Source organism: Colletotrichum graminicola, assembly GCF_000149035.1.
Source record: "Colletotrichum graminicola M1.001 genomic scaffold supercont1.4, whole genome shotgun sequence".
Taxonomy (NCBI): Eukaryota; Fungi; Ascomycota; class Sordariomycetes; order Glomerellales; family Glomerellaceae; genus Colletotrichum; species Colletotrichum graminicola.
In genome coordinates, this window is record NW_007361008.1 from 1,185,091 (window position 1) to 1,201,819 (window position 16,729).

Genomic DNA, 16,729 nt, shown 5'->3' on the forward strand with positions numbered 1-16,729 from the left:
TCAGGACAACAGATTACGATAGCCTTTGCCAGGTCTGTCTGCCTACGTTTGCCACCCCACCTTACCGCCTTAAGCCCTACAACTCCTGCCTACTAGCTACGAAATTATGACAAAAATGGAACTGGAGGAAAAAGACCCATTAGTGGATAAAATATGCCAGCCATTGCCATCCTCCCAGGTATCTGAACGCAATGGAAAAGCTTTTGTTGTCAAAAAAAAAAAGGAAAGAAAAAAGGGGAAAAAAAAAAAAACAGGTAGGAAAACCCGGTTCAGGTTCAAAAAGGTTGCACCGTAGCAGCGTTGGACCCCCTCAATTAGTTCGGGGTTCCTTCTCTGCTGCGACTGTCCCTTTTGCCCATGAAGCTACGACGAACCAGCGGCTTCGGACTGTCTGGCTCTAAGCTGGCCGACGGAGTGAAAGTGCTCTTCATGACAACCGTGCCGCCTCCAACCTTGATCTCCTTCTCGCCTCCCGCCCCAGAATCGTCGACAAAGTAAAGGGCCTCGCCTAGATCATCATCACTCCTAAGGGTGTGCTCGCCCTTTGCTTCGATCTTGAATTGAGTATCGGCAGTGCATGTGCACTTGAAGGACTCGTTGTAACGGAAGAAGCCAGTGGCGTCTTTGTGGTGCTTCGTCTTGCCAATTACCTTTTGCTTGGGCGCGAGCTGGTTGATGGTAATGTACAGATCAGTTGACGGAGGGAAGCCCGTAGCAGACACAACGGTGAAAGTAGCGGTTCCAGAGCCCGGTGACCCCGGGGTCACGCTATGGATGGAGGCGGCGCCGTTGCTTTTTGTGCGACTGTGTCCCAAGGTTGAGCCATTGGAGGTTCCTGGACGTGTGTCGGGAGATTCACTACTGTCGGAAACAGAGAAACCGGTTGCTCGCTTGAGGCCAAGGCCGGGAGTAGGGGCAGGGGGACTGCTTCCATTCTCGACAATGGTCGGAATCTCAGTGAAACTTGACGATGCATCGTTCAAGTCGTCGTCCTTTTTCGAGAACAGACCGCGCTTGAGGAACGAGGCGCCCCTGCCCACACCGTGGCCAACTGTGCTTCCAACTTTGATAGGCGCACCCGCAATGCCGGTGACAATTCTTCCTGGCGCCGCGAAAGTGCCGGAAAACGTTGACGTGCCTTGCCGAGTTCGGGTAACGTAAGACGGCCGGAAGAGCATTCTCAATCTCACCGAGCCCGACTTGCCGTCCAAAAGCAGACGGCTCTCGCTGGGCCTGAAGGGATCCAGCTGCTCGAGGTTGATATCGGCGGCTCCCAGGAAGTCAGGCTTGTCTGCAAAGTCGTAATCCCAGACGGTGACCTTGAACTTGGCAGCGGTTCTTGAAGGTACTGGGACTTCAAAGAACTCGTTCCAGGCAGGATGCAAAGTCTTCTTCTGGACCTTGGTCTTGTAGACGTCTTCGCCATTGAGTTCGAACTTGCAGTACGGGTCACTCTTGCCGTTCGAGTCTGCCGAAGGAAGGTCCTGGGCGTCCAAGACATCGACACGGAGAGTTCCCATGTTGTTGATACTCTCGCTGGGGTCCAACTGCATCTTGACGGGAATGTACTTGAGGCTGACCTTGACACTTGCTGGCCGGTTGTCCTTGCCCTTCAGCTTAAGCGTAGTGGGGTTGTTCTAGTACGAATTAGTATGTCATCATGCACAAGTCCAAGGTGTAATGCTCACCAGACACTGCTTTAGCGTGTCCAGAGTGTTCCCCTGCAGCTTCGCCATAGTGTGGTCCTTGTCCTTCTCATTCCCTTCAACCTTGTCGCCCTTCTCTCGGACCTTGAGCGTCAGGCGAGAAAAGTCCAGTTCTCGGATGAAGCAGTCGCCGATTTCCTCAAATGTGTGCTTCTTGTGCTTGGCTGTCGATGAGGTGTACGAGGGAAAGGCCATGTCGTCGACCCAGATCTCTAAATGCGTGTTGCCCTCTGGCATCTCTGCTTCCATGAGCTTGAAAATCAGGAGACCTGACTCGTACTTCAAAAGCTCCTGAGGGGAAAGACGAATCTTCGGCGGACCACTCTCGTCCTTGGATTTCCTTGGAAATGAAGGCGAGACGGGGGTGACTGGGGTCTTGGGCGGGCTGATTTCCAGTTCGGCTCCATCCTTTTTCGGTTCGACGGCGCTGCTGAACTTGCCGGCCTCTGAAGATCTAGGGGCATCCTCGATCGCCTTGGCCTTATCGGCCGCTGCTGCCTGCTCCTGCTCTTCCTCTTCCTCGGGATCGGCAACGTTTAGGCAGGGAAAGAATGAAACTGTGTAGGTCAAGACACCCTTTGCAATGCCCTTGCCGTGAAGCTGCAAGCCACCTTGGAAAACTTTCTTCGTGTCATGGACGTTGTACTCGCCATTTTCGGCCTGTGAAATGTAGTCGCCAGCGAAAACTTCGACCAGACCGAGACTGCGATCCTTGCCCATCTTCTCCGAGTCCATGACCTCAAGTGACAGTCTTTCTCTCGCAGAATGAACTGGGACATAGAGGACCTCGTCAAAGTCTGGGTCCAGAGTATTCTTGTGAGTGACTGTGCGCGCTTTCTCGATGCCCGAGAGAAGCACTCTTACATAAGGGTCAGATTTGCCCAGGGTCTCAAAGTTGCGTAGGTCGCGTGCATTCTTGAAGTGGAAACGCATGACACCAATAGGAGTAATGTAGCCGCCAGTACCGGCCACGACACCGGAGAGAGCGACCGGCTTCCACTGGGCCATCATCTTGACACGACCAGTTGCGACACCGGCCAACTGAAACCATTCCTGGCTCTTTCCCATGCAGTCAAGCAAGTCCTCAAGCTTGATCTGGTACTTTCCAATGACCTGGTCACCGGCGAGATCGCGCTCATCCTTGATCGTGACTCCGAGCTTGGCGTTCTTCTTGTCGGTAATGAGCATCTCCTTGGATCCATTGTCCCAGATGGGATTGTTGGTTCGCTTGAGCTTCTTTGTGTGATGGACGTCCCGGCCATTGAGGTGGAGCGTCGCATAAGGGTTAAGAAGCCCCACGAGACTCTTGGTACCATCGAGATCCTTGGCCTGTTCCACGGTAAATCTAAGAATACCCGTGTTGGATTCTGGGGGCGGTTCCAAGGTGCCGTCGTCCAATTTCTTGGGCTCCATGACTGGGAAGAACCTGATATCGCACGATAGCTGGCCGCGGGCCTTGCCGTCAGCAATGACCTCCAAGACTTCGTTTTCATGGACGGCCAGTTCCTCAACCTGGTCCAAGGAGAATGACGCCACACCCAGCTCCTTGTGCTTCCTGAAGTCATTGTAGTCGAAAACCTGAATGTCAAGGGAGTCGTTGAAAGAGGTGATGATAATGTAGTGAGTTTCGTTCCAGCGCGGGTTTCCAGTGTCTTTGATATGCTTTGTGCGGGCAAGCTGCTGGCGCCGATTCAGAGTCAAAGCTGCGTAAGGGTCCGGAGAGCCGGAGAAGTTGTCGGGGTTCTTGAGCCCCTGGGCGCCATGGAGTGTAACAGCGATGACGCCGATAGCCTGGTCAACCGGGGTGCCGGCAAGCATCTTGGCAACTTCGATGGGGAACACGTTGGGTGAGTACATCATGGGAGCCAAGTTGCCGTGGATCTGCTCGAGGATGAAGGTCTCAAGACCGGGAATGAAGTTGATATCAAAACCGAACGTCTCGCCTCCCAGGGGCTTGCAGACGTAGTCAATCGTGGGCTTTTCGAGGAAACACATTTCCACCTTTTCGATGTGAGGGAAGGGGATTTGCAGCTTGATCTTGAGTTGCATGATGCCAGAGAAAGCCATATCTTCGACGATGACATCGAGTCCCTTGCTGATCATGGCCTTGCCTACTCTGATTTCCAAAACGACCTTGGGGTTGATTTTGTTCTTGATCTGTTTGTATGTCATGTCGGCCGTGTCGTTAGGAGTGAAGCTGAACTTCCAATCCATGATGACAGTATCGTCACCGGCTTTCGGGTACGTCTTGACATGTTCCATGCGCGGTGGCTTGGAACCCAGAGTGAATGTCTTCAGCTTCAGACTGTCCAAGAAGGCGGGCGTGGCCGAGCTCAACACCTGATCAACCGAGTTGACGATAGTCTGGGCCAGAACAGGCTGGTAAATGGGCCAGAACTTGAGCATGAAAGAGTTGATCCATTCAAGAGATTCAGTTTCTGTCTCCAACTTCTTCAGGGAAAGCTCCCGGTTGATATCGTCACGGAAGTTGCGGCGGACTCGCCGAATGGAAGTCCGGTAGTAGGTCGAGCAGACTGCCATGAGGATGAAGACCCAGCCGAGACCGCCGCCCAAGACGGCCACGAGCCAGGACGAGATACAGGCGAAGCCAATGATTGCCGCATTGTGGTACCAGTCTCCGTAGAATTTGTCAGGGAGATTGCTCTCGAGCCAGGTGGAGTGGTCCAGCAGACTAGCCCCCTCATGAACGTCGTCGGCGGGCCAGCCGAACTGAGGAGACCATCCGGTTCTCGTATAAGGTTCTTCCTCGGTGCCCGCAGGGTCCTCGCCGGCCTTGATGGGCTTTCCGTCCTTGTCTTTGGCAGGCTCAATAACACCTGCCTTGGTTGGGGAGGGGAGGTCGGCTACGGGGGCGCTCGAATCAGCGACGTCTGTTACGATGGAGACACCCTTGGCTCGCTGGGAGTGGAAGCCTGGTGGGACAACCTATCAAGGAGGGGAGGGGTCAGTCAAGGTCATTTCGAGGCAAAGCAAAAAAGCAGGGTCGCACAACTCACGGCAGCAGCTTGGCGGCGCTTCTCCTCGGGACTGGCGTCGGGGTCAAAGGTGAAGGCAGCAATGCCGGCTTTTTTGGACTCCTCGACGATTTTCTTCTGGGCGTCATCGGCAGACACATTGCTTTCGGGGTCCTGGGCAGCCTCGACGACGCCCTGGACCTTGAGCTCGTTCTTCTCGAGGGCGGAAGCCATGTTCTTGAGCTCTAGCGCTGCTCAGAGCAGCTCGGTATCGGGGTTCGAGGTCAGTTTGGGACGGCGCTCAAGTCGCAATTCTCGTGTCAACGCATAAAGGGACCGCGGATCGGACCAGGAGAGGTAACGTGGACCGGTGGGCTGGGTAAGTTGGGGTCCAAGGGGGGGAGCAGAGAGGAAATAACGGAAGGGGAAAAGAGAAGTGAAGGAACGCTCTCGGGGAGGTCTCGGGCTAAAAGGAGATGATAGCTATCCGCACAGATCGGCGCAGGGAAAAAGGAGGAAGTGAATGGGGGAGAGCGAATGGAGAGTGGCCGGGCTGTGGCTGGTCGGCCAGTAGTTGGAGGGAGCTAGTGATGAAAAGTTGTGTGGAGGAAGGTAAAACACGTTGATAGAAAAAGGACAAAGGCGGGAAGCCACGAAGCTAAAGCTGGCACTGGCGGGAGAAGAATGTAAAACGGTGGTGAGGTGGCATAGAGGGAAGGAGAAAGGTGAAGGTTGGATTGGAATTTGGCCCAGATACGTCAGGTTCGCTAGCGGCACACTACGTCGGCGTGGACATGGACCGGGGGGTAGGGTGTGGGTTGGTGAGCACGGCCGAGCAAGGAGGAACGAGGAAGGAGGAGACAGCGGCAGTCTGGATTGTACAAGTACACCAGGTACACTACATAAGACAACCTTTCGCTTGTACCAATGCAAGAAGCAATGTTTGCTCGCAAGTGCAGGTGCGAGCGACTAGACAATATCACGATGCAGCTTCAACGAGCACTCGGGAGCAGCGCAGAGCAGCACAGAGCAGCGCAGAGCAGATCAGAGCAAAGTAGAGACCTAGACGAAGTGGACTAGGGGCCGAGCAGCTTGGACCAAGCGAAGCTTGGATTTGGCCCTAAGCTAAGCCATGCTCAGAGTCCCAGACTCGAAAAAGGGTGGGTAGGGAAAGGGGACACTTTACGGATGCACGTGTACGGTTCTACCACCAGTAGTACGAATACAGTCGGGCCAAGAAAGGGGGTTCTCGGATGGACAACTGTGGGCAGTACGGCATCTCGCTAGTTTCGGTGCCATTTCCCTGGCGGAGAAGGAACGGTACAGGTAAAGTGCAAGTGAAAAAAAAAAATGAAGGCCGTGGTCTTTCTTGGCTGCGGATATCGACGTAATACTCGCAATTACCTCAGCGGGTTCAGCTGTGGGAGACACTGGAGCAGGCTCTGAGTGGCCACTGAGGACAGGTGGGGCAGGCGCCTGCAGCACTAATGGGCCGTTCCCCCCCCTCTTCCCCCCTGGTCGAGCCAGATCAGCGGGATTGGCTGATGGAGCTTCGAGACAGGGGTTATCAGCTTGCTTGGGACTTGGAAAGTTGGGTGGCCTCCCGGAAAGGTTGCAATGGAAGCACTTCTGAAAGCGGGGCGGCAAACGTTAAGGCTTGGGCAGAGCCGAACTTCCAGCTTGGTCAGGATCACCGGTGGCTAGGTAGCTAGGTATCCGTACAACTAGGCACGGTATGTAAAGATATATACATAGCACGTAGCTCCATTTCGGCCCGGCCAACCACGTCTCAGCCATTCTCTGTCTCTCACACGTTCACACACTTGCACTCTTGCTCTGCCTCGCTTTACAACTGTCAATGGCTCACACAAAACCCTGGGTGTCGTGTCGAGGTGTGACAGGGACACGTCGGTGTCGTGTTTCTTTCCCACTTGCGCACACAAAACCGTCCATTTGCTCAAGATCGGCAGCAACAAGCAGGGAATGCACATACCCAGCGTGAGCCGTGCATGCTGCGTATCAGCCGTACTTCATCGTCCGCAGTTTGCCGTCTCATCATCATTCTGAACACCGCCATGGCATCGAGTCAGTAAGGCCGAGCTCGACCAAACCTTATCTGGCATACGAACGAACAATGCGAACGAGCAAGAAGTTGTCATCGTCCTCTGGGCCAGTCCATGAGTATCGTATCGTATCCCAGTTGTTTCGCCATGACAATTCAAAACGTGCAGCGTGCATGCATGCCATACCTATTTAGCTTGATTCTGGGACCATTCCAGGATGTTGCAGATGCGTCACGTCACCAGCACATAGGCTCAATGGCCTGCTAGGTACTCCCAAGTTCCATGGCAACAGCCCCTCTCCTCTTCTACCCCCAACCACTTTCTCCATTGCGCTGCAGCTGGACAGGGCCGAGGCCTTGGCACGGCGAAGGACCCTTCAAGCCCGGACCTGGACAAACCGACCAACAAAGCCAAACGGGTGCCGAACCACACACAGCCTTCCCGATAGCCGATCCTTGCTGCCAATCCCATCTTCGATCGGCACATTGAAAATTGATGGCTAACGGGTACGACTGACAGGTTGGCAGGTTACTCAACTGTCTCAATCCAGTCATATACCCACAGCAGTGCGGTGATGCATACAGGCGAATGCTACCCATGACGCTCACTAAGGACTGCAACTTGATATTGATACCATTTGGCCGTGCAGCGTGTCGCACAGCCACGGACGTTCGCCATGACAACGCAGTAATAATTGTACCTGAACGCGGCATACCTACTCTGTACTACATAGGTAGGTAGTATGCAGCGATTGAAGGCCTCACCGTTGCGCAGCAAGGCCCAAGCCTCATCTCAGCAAGCCACAACACATTGACTTTCTTTAGTTCAGTCGTTACCACCAATCCGCGTTCGAGTGGCCTATACGGGTACTGAATAAGAAATTCACCGTTGACGTCTCGGCAAGCACTAGCCCATGAACGTTGTTGCATTTGGACAACGCCAATATACAAGTATACAAGTTTCGTTGAGCAGTCGTCAACACTACACTGCCAGAACACCACAGGCTAAAAGTGAAGCTCTACTTGAGCGGCCATATCTGCTGGGCTGGTCATCGACACTGATTGTTCCTTGGCCACCCTACTACAGGTACCGTGCCTGGCGATCTCCGCCGTCAAATCGAACCGTCTGTGTCGCTAGGACAGGACTAATAAGTTACCGTGAACCACCGGGCACCAAGTGCCTGACGGAATTACCTCCTACCTTGCTTCATCTTGCTCACCTACGTAGTATATGCACCTGCACGGCCACATTCTCACTGGCCAAAGCGCATTTCGACTGTCGTCGCGGACCAAGTTCAAGATTCAGAGGAAGAAAAGATGACTCTGGGCATCGGGATAATCCGATACAAACTATGCCTCAGGGCCCGCAGCAAGACTGTTCGGACCAAAATGTGTTCTGCGAGCTTGCGCAGAACCAATCCTAGGAGCGTTCCTTGGGTCAACCTAGAGCCCCCTTTTTACTCAGAACCCCAGATCAAGATATCGCCAACGCCCTCGATGCGCCGCCTTAGACGTCTCGGAAGAGTGAATGGAAGAGAAAAGAGCCATCAACCAAGCGAGGCAGGTGATTGTTTGGCTCGCATTGCTCGCAGAACCTTTGTCCTCCACGGCATGCACAGCACGCGATCCCAATTAGAGCCGGCGCGCGGACAATGTCTTTGCAAGACACCAGACAGTGGCCAAGGCACAACCGTTCCAAGATGCGCCAGATTCATACCTTGGAAGCCTGAGCTTGCGGGACGCCTGAGTCTTTGGCTTAGAAGTTGGACGCCGCGTTGTGCTCCGAGTCGGATTTGACACTGACATTCCTGACGATGACAGTCTTTCCGGACTCGGCCGTCACCCGAACGTCGACGGAGTCGGTACCGAAGCCGCTTGAGTTCTCGAAAAAGTTGTACGGCTGGCGGGTCGTCTTCTTCCAGGTGCTTCCGCCGTCCGTGCTAACCTCCAGCGCCGACAAAGGCTCGTTATGGTTCAGCACTTGCATGGAGAACCAGTAAGCCGAAGTGCCCGACTTATTGTGCAACTTGATGGGCGATGTGATGCCGCAGTTGACGAATTCGTACGAGGTTGAGATGATCCCGCCGGAAAGAGACCCAAGCTGTGCGAAGGCGTCTTGAAAGAGGTCGAGGTGGCTCTCGATGCATTCAGGACACTCGTCGACAATCATGGCGACCAGGCTGTTGCCCTTGGGGCCGGTGACCTTGACGCAAGCGCCGCAGTGCGCAGCCGAGTCCCAGACTTGGCCGGAGAAGGCGGTGCCGTACAGGCCGGAGGGAATCTGGTACGTCGAGAAGGAGCACTTTCCGCCGGAGGTGTTGCCGCCGTAAAAGGTCGACCTTCCCGATGTGGGCGATGAGACTGCGTTCTGCGTCACAAGGACCGGCGACGTCGCCGGAGTCTCGGCGGAGGCGACGGGGGCCACCTGTCCGACCGGCGTCGATTGCACGTGGGCGGCCGCGGCGGCCAACAAGAGAATATGGTACTTCATTGTGCCGAAGACTGTTGGCGTGGTGGGTAGTATATACGGTGACTTCCTGGCAGAAGAGGAGCAACTGATAGACGCAGAGTCGAAAAGAGAGGTGCCGGGTCCCTTGGACGATGGCAATGTACAAGCTGACAATAGCAGAAGGTGAAAGAGTGACGGGCCACAGAGGGGCAATAGCAGTTCCAGGCCAGCGCGGATGAAGGGGAGGAAGCTTGGGGAGTCCAAAGGGCAACAGGACATGAGGGTTTCTTTAAGAGAAAAGAGAGCAGGACAAGCTTGTTCATTACACCCCATCTCCATACCGCAGGCCGAAAGAAGCAAGTAGCGCGCCACCACGGAAAGTAACGCGTGCAAGATTCGACCGTTCCGCAGTATGACTCTGCGTTCATTGGCCCGTCCCTCGTCCTCGTCCTTGAGGCCAGACCGGTCCAGCCAGCCGTTGCGTGCGAAGGGCAGGGCAAAAATGAGTGCGAATCTGCCATGTAGATCGACACCCTCCCCCGCCATCTCATCCTCCCTTGGCGAGAGTGTGGCTCCATCCTCATCTAAATTCGACGGGGGTTTGGAACCAGCATCGAGCGGGGTGTGTGAGAGAGGTGGGAAACATTCTCCTTGCGACCTTTAGGCTACTACTACTACAACAAGCAAAAAACGTTGAAACGGCACGAATGAGGGGAGAGGGACAAGAGCAAGAACCCCACTCATCTTCGAATCTTGGAAGATGCATGAGTAGGTACCCGTAGTAACCGTGATATTGGCCTATAGCTGAGGCGTTGCTTAGGGTTAATGCTCAACGGCATGCACCCCCTATCCGTTTTTCCAAACCCTTCACACTCTGCCAGTCGGCCTTGACAGTAATCCGATAAACTTGGAGTATAGAAAGAGCGGGGAGCGAGCGGATCCTCTGAAACTATGCAGTTGTGCTGAGGTTTTGCTGGCTCTTTGGTTCATCTAATCATGTAGTACAGAAACAATCACCACTTTGAGACTCGTCTGTGCCTGCTGTGGTGTGTATCCACATACACCCACATACACGCATGGAATATAAACATTATTCGCCCCTGAGGGAAATTGGGACGTGAGCTAAACTACACACACGCACGAACTACTTCCATGGATTTTTATCAGCTCATGCGGTAGGGCTCCGGGGGCGTCGAGACGCAGTGAGTGTGTTTGTGTGTGTGACGAGAAAGTTCAAAGGACATGCATGTGGGGGGGGGGGGGGGGGGTGTAGTGTAATAATAAGAAATAATCTCATCATTTCAATTGCGTATTAATTGGTGGTGGGATCAACAATTAACAAGAGGCGCACGCACCTGGCCCGTCTATCTGTCTGTCTCTCTGCCCTACCTCTCTTTTTTTCAATTCTCTTCTGAACCTCCTCCAGCATGTTGGAGGCTAGCGCAGTACATGTAGTTCCAGATTGATTGGCAAACCCCAGGCCCTACGTTAACCTCAAACATGCTCGAGGCGGCTCATATATCTCTTTCCTTCCTGACATTCTCCCGGCAAGGTCGGCCCAGCCGGCGCTTACTACGTACGTGGAGCTCCATAGTCCGCATGGGGTGTGGACCCGAACCGGTGGGGGCGGTTGGGGATCCCGCGATCGGCCCACCTAGACAAGCGCGGCCCTCCCGAGCCAGCGATGGCGGCAGTGGTGACGGTTATGTGGAATGGCTTACGGGGTCAATGGCGCATTCTTGATCCTTGGGGCGAGAGATTCAATAGCCATGACTTGGTGCAGTAAGCTGCAAACGTGTTCTAGAAAGAGAGGAAGAGAGAGAACAAGAGATGTTCAATCTTTGTAAAAAGAATAAAAAGAAGGAGAAGAATGATCATAATAATAATAATAATAATAATAATAATAAAACCCACTCAACACGGTGATTGTCTCTAACCCTCTCGAAAACACCCAGCATCGCTCTCAAGATGAAACGGCCGCCGTCAAGCCTTTAAACAATACGGGATCATTGTGCGGGACCAAGAGGAAGGTCGTCACGTTTGAAGCGAGTTTCTCGAGCCACGGGTGGCCATATACAGCAAAATCCCCAAATCTATCTATTCTGAGTTGGTGTCTTTTCGGCGAGAAGAGAGCAATTGCGAGTTCACTGTTCAACAAAAAAGTCCGCCCCTCCCTCCCTCCTGTCTCTTCAGAAGTATCTACCGGCAAAAGTATTATACCCTGATTGTGCAAAAAAGAACAGAAAACCATTGGCCCGACAGTGCATGGCCCAGAGTTTCCCATATGACCCAAACATAAACTATAACTGCACACCGTCCTGGACACTCACATCTGCGACGGCCACATTCTGCGTGAGCCGAGCCCCATCCTCCCGACGTCACACGTTGAATGACGCCAGGCAACAAAAAAGACTAGGAGACAAGTATGTAGCCGTAAACCAGTAAAGAATGGTGCAATGCGCGTACCAAATGAGAGACTTGGTTAAAGTGACTGGCCCGGCCAAACCCAAACGCCAAAATGCAGAGCAAGCGACAGATGAAATATCGAAAGAACATCCCTAGGTATCAATAGCCAAAACTATCATGCTGATGGACGGGGCATCGCCCGGGGTGGTTGACAAACCAGGCCGAGATGCAGGACCGGTGAAAACGGCAGAGGCACTCTAGACGCGCCATGGGAACGCCTACCTCGAACTCCTCGAGGCAGATGGTGCACTCGGCAGAATCGACGCAGTCCTTCTCCGTGGCCAGATAAGGAAACATCCCAGTCCGGCGTACGGCCAGAGGAGGCGGGGTACCAACGGTATTCTGCGGTGCTTCTCCCGTAGGCGTGCCACTGTATGTACTATGAGCGGTAATGCAAGTGTTTATGTGCGTCTCCCGCACAGCCTCAAAGTTCGGCAGACTGCGTGACGGGAGCTCGCGGTGGCAGACCGGGCACTCGTCCTCCTCCGCGATTTGGGGCGGCGGAGGCGGCAGTGCACGGTTCTGGGCGGCCGAAGATGAAGAAGACGGCCCAACATCTAGCATAGACCGGTAACGGGATGAACCCGGGTACCCTGTCGACGAGGAGGGGTAGTACGTGGGAGGGGTTCCCGCCATGATCCGGTTTTGCGTGGATTGGTAATGTCCGCGAGAACCCAAAGAGCCGCCGGATCCAGAATGCTGTGATTGTTAGCCCTCCGTATCGAGCTGGGAGAAGGCCGGGAGTGAAGAGTGCCATGCTTACAGTGATGCTTCTAGACCGCGCATACGTATCCGGGGAAGGCCCGGACGTAAAGTAGCCCGAGAAGCGACTGGGCGGGGGCGCGTTGCTAGACATAGTACTTATGCTGCTTTGCGATCTATAATGCGCCGCTCGTGGCGACAGCTGTGATGGCGAGCCGATCGACTGTTGAGGCGGTGTGGTGTTAGGGTCAGGGACGCATGGGTTGCATAGACGAACTCGCTCTCCTCCACCGAGACTGCTGAAATCTGCATATCCCCCCTCACCGCTTATGAGGGAAGATGGGTATCTCTGGGCCGCCAGCCGCGGTTGGCCGGGCGGCTGAACAATATACTGATAAGGGATCGTGATTCTGTGAGGCGAGCAGGCGTTACACACGACCCTTCCACATTTCCTATGTCGCGTTAGCATGTGGCTTGCATCAGTACCAGAACCGGCCAAACCCACCTGCAGTGATGTTTTCTAACAAAAATACTGAACTGTACGTGGCATATCGGGCAAAGGGTCACCTCTGCGTCTGGCTGCCACCTTGGCAAGACAAACTCGGGTGGACCACTCCTCTCCTCGGAACCCTGCTGGCCCCGCGAGGCAGACGAGACGACAGCTGAAGAGCTCGATCTTCTAGGTGGCGGCGGGGGCGCCGTTTCCAGAGATCGACTCGATGACAAGGCTGGACGTAGAGGCAAATCTTGCGACGATGTGTTTGCAGCTTGTAAGCTTATCAAACTGGAGGAGCTTTCTGGCGGGACAAACTCTCCCGTAGGCTGTGCAGGCGTTGCGGTGGGAGGAAGAGGTTGAGAGGACTCTGAGAGTCGAGAACTCAGAGGCGTTGGTGGTGCCGACGCGGCTTCTTCGGGATCCTGAGACTCATCAGGCCCTTCGGTATCCCGTGCTGAGGTTGCCTGTGCTGAATCTGCTGATGCAATCGGTAGGACGTTATCGGTCGCCTCGGGCACGGGCGCATAGCTTGCTCTTGGTTCTGCAGCATCACCGGCCGCGGTGAGCTCGATAGTTTGGAGCCTTGCGCCGGAACTACTTCCAACCGCGTCCTCGTCTATTCGAAGCTGCACGGTTGGTTCGTCGTCCCCCTCATCGCTATCGTCGGCCTCTGCGCCCGAGAGCCGCCTCTCGACGACATGGGTAGGGCAATCGAAGTATCGGGAGCACTCCATGTCGTGGTATCGGGCAGTTCGCCAGCGACATTGTCCTGGCCTTGAGGAGTCGTCCGAGGCGTCACTTCCTATGTAGGAGCTGCCCGATATCGAATCTCCTCCATCATCGTGCAAGCGGCGGTTATCGTCAAGGGAAGCTAGAGCAGCTCCACCGTCTGGACTCGCCATCTTAGAATGTTTGCATTGTCTCCAGCTCAGTTGATATCTACGGGGTTATCGAGGATCTGTCTCGTCTCGTCTTGAGTAGAGCTCGCCGTTGTATGTTCTGCGTCAATGAGGTCGGTCGGGATCGCCAGCAACTCGTGGGCGAGCGATAAGTCAGGCTGTCGAACCGTGATAAGTCAGCATGACGAAACAAGAGTCAATGTCCGACATATGGTGGGGTCGATTGTTACCTAGACAAGGAGAGGCGAAGGCGGTCGGGTGCATTTGGGACTTGGAAGATTGTTGGCGCCGTGGCAGAAAGTGCAGAACTTGGCAGAAAGTCCTAGGCGATGGAGCGAGGAATATTTGGAGGGGCAGGCCGAGACACGAGCATGAGCACATGCACCTCTTCGAACCACCTGCCGCCCTAGGTAGTCGCAACGGGACTCAGGGAGGTCCACAGGTTGGTGCTTATCACACAACAGCCTGCCTACCTACCTACTACTACCGGTAGGTACTCGTGTGGACCTTTCCCCGTCGGATCTTATCGCGCGATTGGCGCCAGCTGGGAAGTGTGGCGCGGGGAGGTCCCATTCCAAATGGGCAAGGGTCCGCCACCGTGGCTGGACTTGCTGATTGGAGTGCAGCTGCCATACCTTATTCTAAGCTACCTTACACAGGTACAACTCCTCCCTAGGTACCTAGGTAGGTATCCATCATGATTATCACCGCGATGAGCCTGAGAGCCTATCCAATGAAGCTGGGTTTGTTTTTTCCCTTTCTTATTATCTTTAATGGTTTTGTTTGTCTCACTACACAATACATACTTTCCAGAACATCTCCTCAGGAAAGCTTTAAAAGACACGCACCGAGTCATGGCACTGACTAGAACCTTTCCGGGGGTTCTCAGAGAACAATGCTATTGTTGTCAGAACACCTATCCAAGAGTAGCTCTACTAGGGTTACTTAGAGCCCCTATAATCAACAATATAAAGGATGATTGAGAACTTGGTCTATTCCTTGAGATGTTACCTTATGAAACTGTTGCTGACTGTCTGCGTACGGGTTCGTTCGATTCCGACATCCCATAACGAAGACCACTGGTGTATCTAAGGTTGGTGTGTACCCCGTTTGTAGACCAAAGTTACATTGATTGAGGAGACAAAGTCAGTGGTGGTCAATGACCGAACAGTTCGCCGGTTACGATTATCAGCAAATCTAGAAGTTAAACAGTAGAAACGTCGGCAATATATACGCTCCTTGAAACCATGAATTTGACTTCTGGAAAGCCCAGTGGGATATGCCTTGACGTGAGTTTGGGTTAGGTAAAGCGCTACAGCTGCATGTGCAAATGATGCAAAAGTCATCGCACAGGTAGGAGCGCCACATAGTACCTACCCGAACAGCATCAGGCAGGCCGTATTGATTGATAGAGAAGTAAATACCGCGACTAGATATATCAGGGGGACGCCCCGAGTCATGTTGGGTAACATGTCATTAAAAGTCCTGGAGACCTTTCATAGGGTAGAGCTGTGTAGGACCCCCGGGCTCGATGCCCTCTCCTGAGCTGTTGCTTTTTGGTTTTCGTATATGTCCTCCTCGAGGGGACATCGAATGCCCCTCCTTCATTCTTATGTTATCTTATGTTAGGCCACAACATCTACTGACATGACCAACACATTAGCACACTCCGGATAACACAGCCAACAGTTGCCTGCCAAAAGCATCGGGACACATACGTGACATGTCCACCTTGTTCGAGTCATGGTAAACAGGTGATAACTGAGCGGTTCCTTGTATCAGTAGCCCAAATGACAGTTTACTCAGAAACACATCGCAGAACCGTCTTGACTTACAGCAAACAAAGCGACACGACACGACACGGGGGTGTATTACTCTTTTCCTTTTAAACCCCCACCCACCCCAAACGTATAGCGTGCTTTTTACATTTGGGAGCGTTATATGAAACAATGAAACAATGTTGTGCATATATGATACGGCATTTTGGTTAATGTATGACGTGAGGCTATCCTTGTCCCCATATCAGCGCCAGGTCTCGGCTCGATCATTTGCTAGAGGGCTTCACATCCTCCATTCCGACGCCGTAATCCTCCTCCAATACCCCACCCGCGACCTCGAGAGGCTGGCTCTCCTGGAGCACGTACAGCATCCTGGCCCACTGAGTCTCGCTCACGTTCTTCCACGCATGCATCGTGCCTCGCTGGACGCTCACGTCTCCCCTGCGCATCCTCCTCGTCTCCCCGGAATCCAGCACGAGGTCGACCTCCCCCTCGAGCACGACGCCGTAGTCCAGGCTCACGGTGCGGTGCATGGGCGACAGGGAGTTTGGCGGGCAGTCGACGATGCGCATGACGCTGCCGCCGGGGATCACGATGCCCGGCGGGTTTGCGAGGCGCGCGGCGTACGTCTCCACGTCCTTGTTGCCGGCGAAGGAGACGGGCGTGTGTTCGGTGGTGTAGCCCAGGTAGAACTTTGCGTCATTGGCGATGGTCTGCTGAGGGATCTCTTCGGGAAGGCTGGTGTTGAAGACGGCTTTGCCGTCGGCCGCGTGGTCTGTGATGAAGCGCTGAGGGCGGCGGAGGTTGTTCGGAGTGACTGAAGATGCCATTTCGACTGGGAAATCAATGTACGTAACGTCTTTATTGTTTTTGTTTTTTGGTCTGCGTCACTTCGAGGGTCAATTATAATACCTCTGTGTCTTCTCGCTGATATGACACGGTTTCCAAGAGTGTTTGTTGGATATCGTAGGCAAGTAGGCAACTAGGAAAGCGTGGTCCATTACGTAGGTATATCAGCAATGCGAGACGAACGGACGATTCTACTCCCCGACCGAGGATTGTCAGGGCTTAGCAATCCTAAAAGTTTCCGATACACCTCCTCAAAATCCCCGTAGTTTCTTCCCCAGCCTCTGAGGGCGGCAAGGAGGGGGAAAGCCAGTTGCCGGATCAGCATCCGAGGTTGTATCGAAACACAG

General features: G+C 53.9%; 5 protein-coding genes across 5 annotated transcripts; all 5 read right to left on the reverse strand.

The window, feature by feature from the left end:
- Positions 1–314: 314 nt before the first annotated feature.
- On the reverse strand, positions 315–4,915 carry GLRG_01657 (C2 domain-containing protein; the record flags this gene model as incomplete). The annotated part of the gene is made up of 3 exons (XM_008092342.1): positions 315–1,637; positions 1,689–4,652; positions 4,724–4,915. The coding sequence occupies 3 exons, from the start codon at positions 4,913–4,915 to the stop codon at positions 315–317; spliced, it is 4,479 nt and encodes a 1,492-aa protein (XP_008090533.1).
- Positions 4,916–8,499: 3,584 nt separating this feature from the next.
- Positions 8,500–9,234, reverse strand: GLRG_01658 (uncharacterized protein; the record flags this gene model as incomplete). Its single annotated transcript, XM_008092343.1, has 1 exon — positions 8,500–9,234. The coding sequence occupies one exon, from the start codon at positions 9,232–9,234 to the stop codon at positions 8,500–8,502; it is 735 nt and encodes a 244-aa protein (XP_008090534.1).
- A 2,523-nt stretch (positions 9,235–11,757) lies between these two features.
- GLRG_01659 (uncharacterized protein) lies at positions 11,758–12,514 on the reverse strand (the record flags this gene model as incomplete). Its single annotated transcript, XM_008092344.1, has 2 exons — positions 11,758–12,357; positions 12,422–12,514. The coding sequence occupies 2 exons, from the start codon at positions 12,512–12,514 to the stop codon at positions 11,758–11,760; spliced, it is 693 nt and encodes a 230-aa protein (XP_008090535.1).
- Positions 12,515–13,039: 525 nt separating this feature from the next.
- Positions 13,040–13,590, reverse strand: GLRG_01660 (uncharacterized protein; the record flags this gene model as incomplete). The annotated part of the gene is made up of 2 exons (XM_008092345.1): positions 13,040–13,106; positions 13,172–13,590. The coding sequence occupies 2 exons, from the start codon at positions 13,588–13,590 to the stop codon at positions 13,040–13,042; spliced, it is 486 nt and encodes a 161-aa protein (XP_008090536.1).
- A 2,209-nt stretch (positions 13,591–15,799) lies between these two features.
- GLRG_01661 (cupin domain-containing protein) lies at positions 15,800–16,363 on the reverse strand (the record flags this gene model as incomplete). Its single annotated transcript, XM_008092346.1, has 1 exon — positions 15,800–16,363. The coding sequence occupies one exon, from the start codon at positions 16,361–16,363 to the stop codon at positions 15,800–15,802; it is 564 nt and encodes a 187-aa protein (XP_008090537.1).
- Positions 16,364–16,729: the final 366 nt, after the last annotated feature.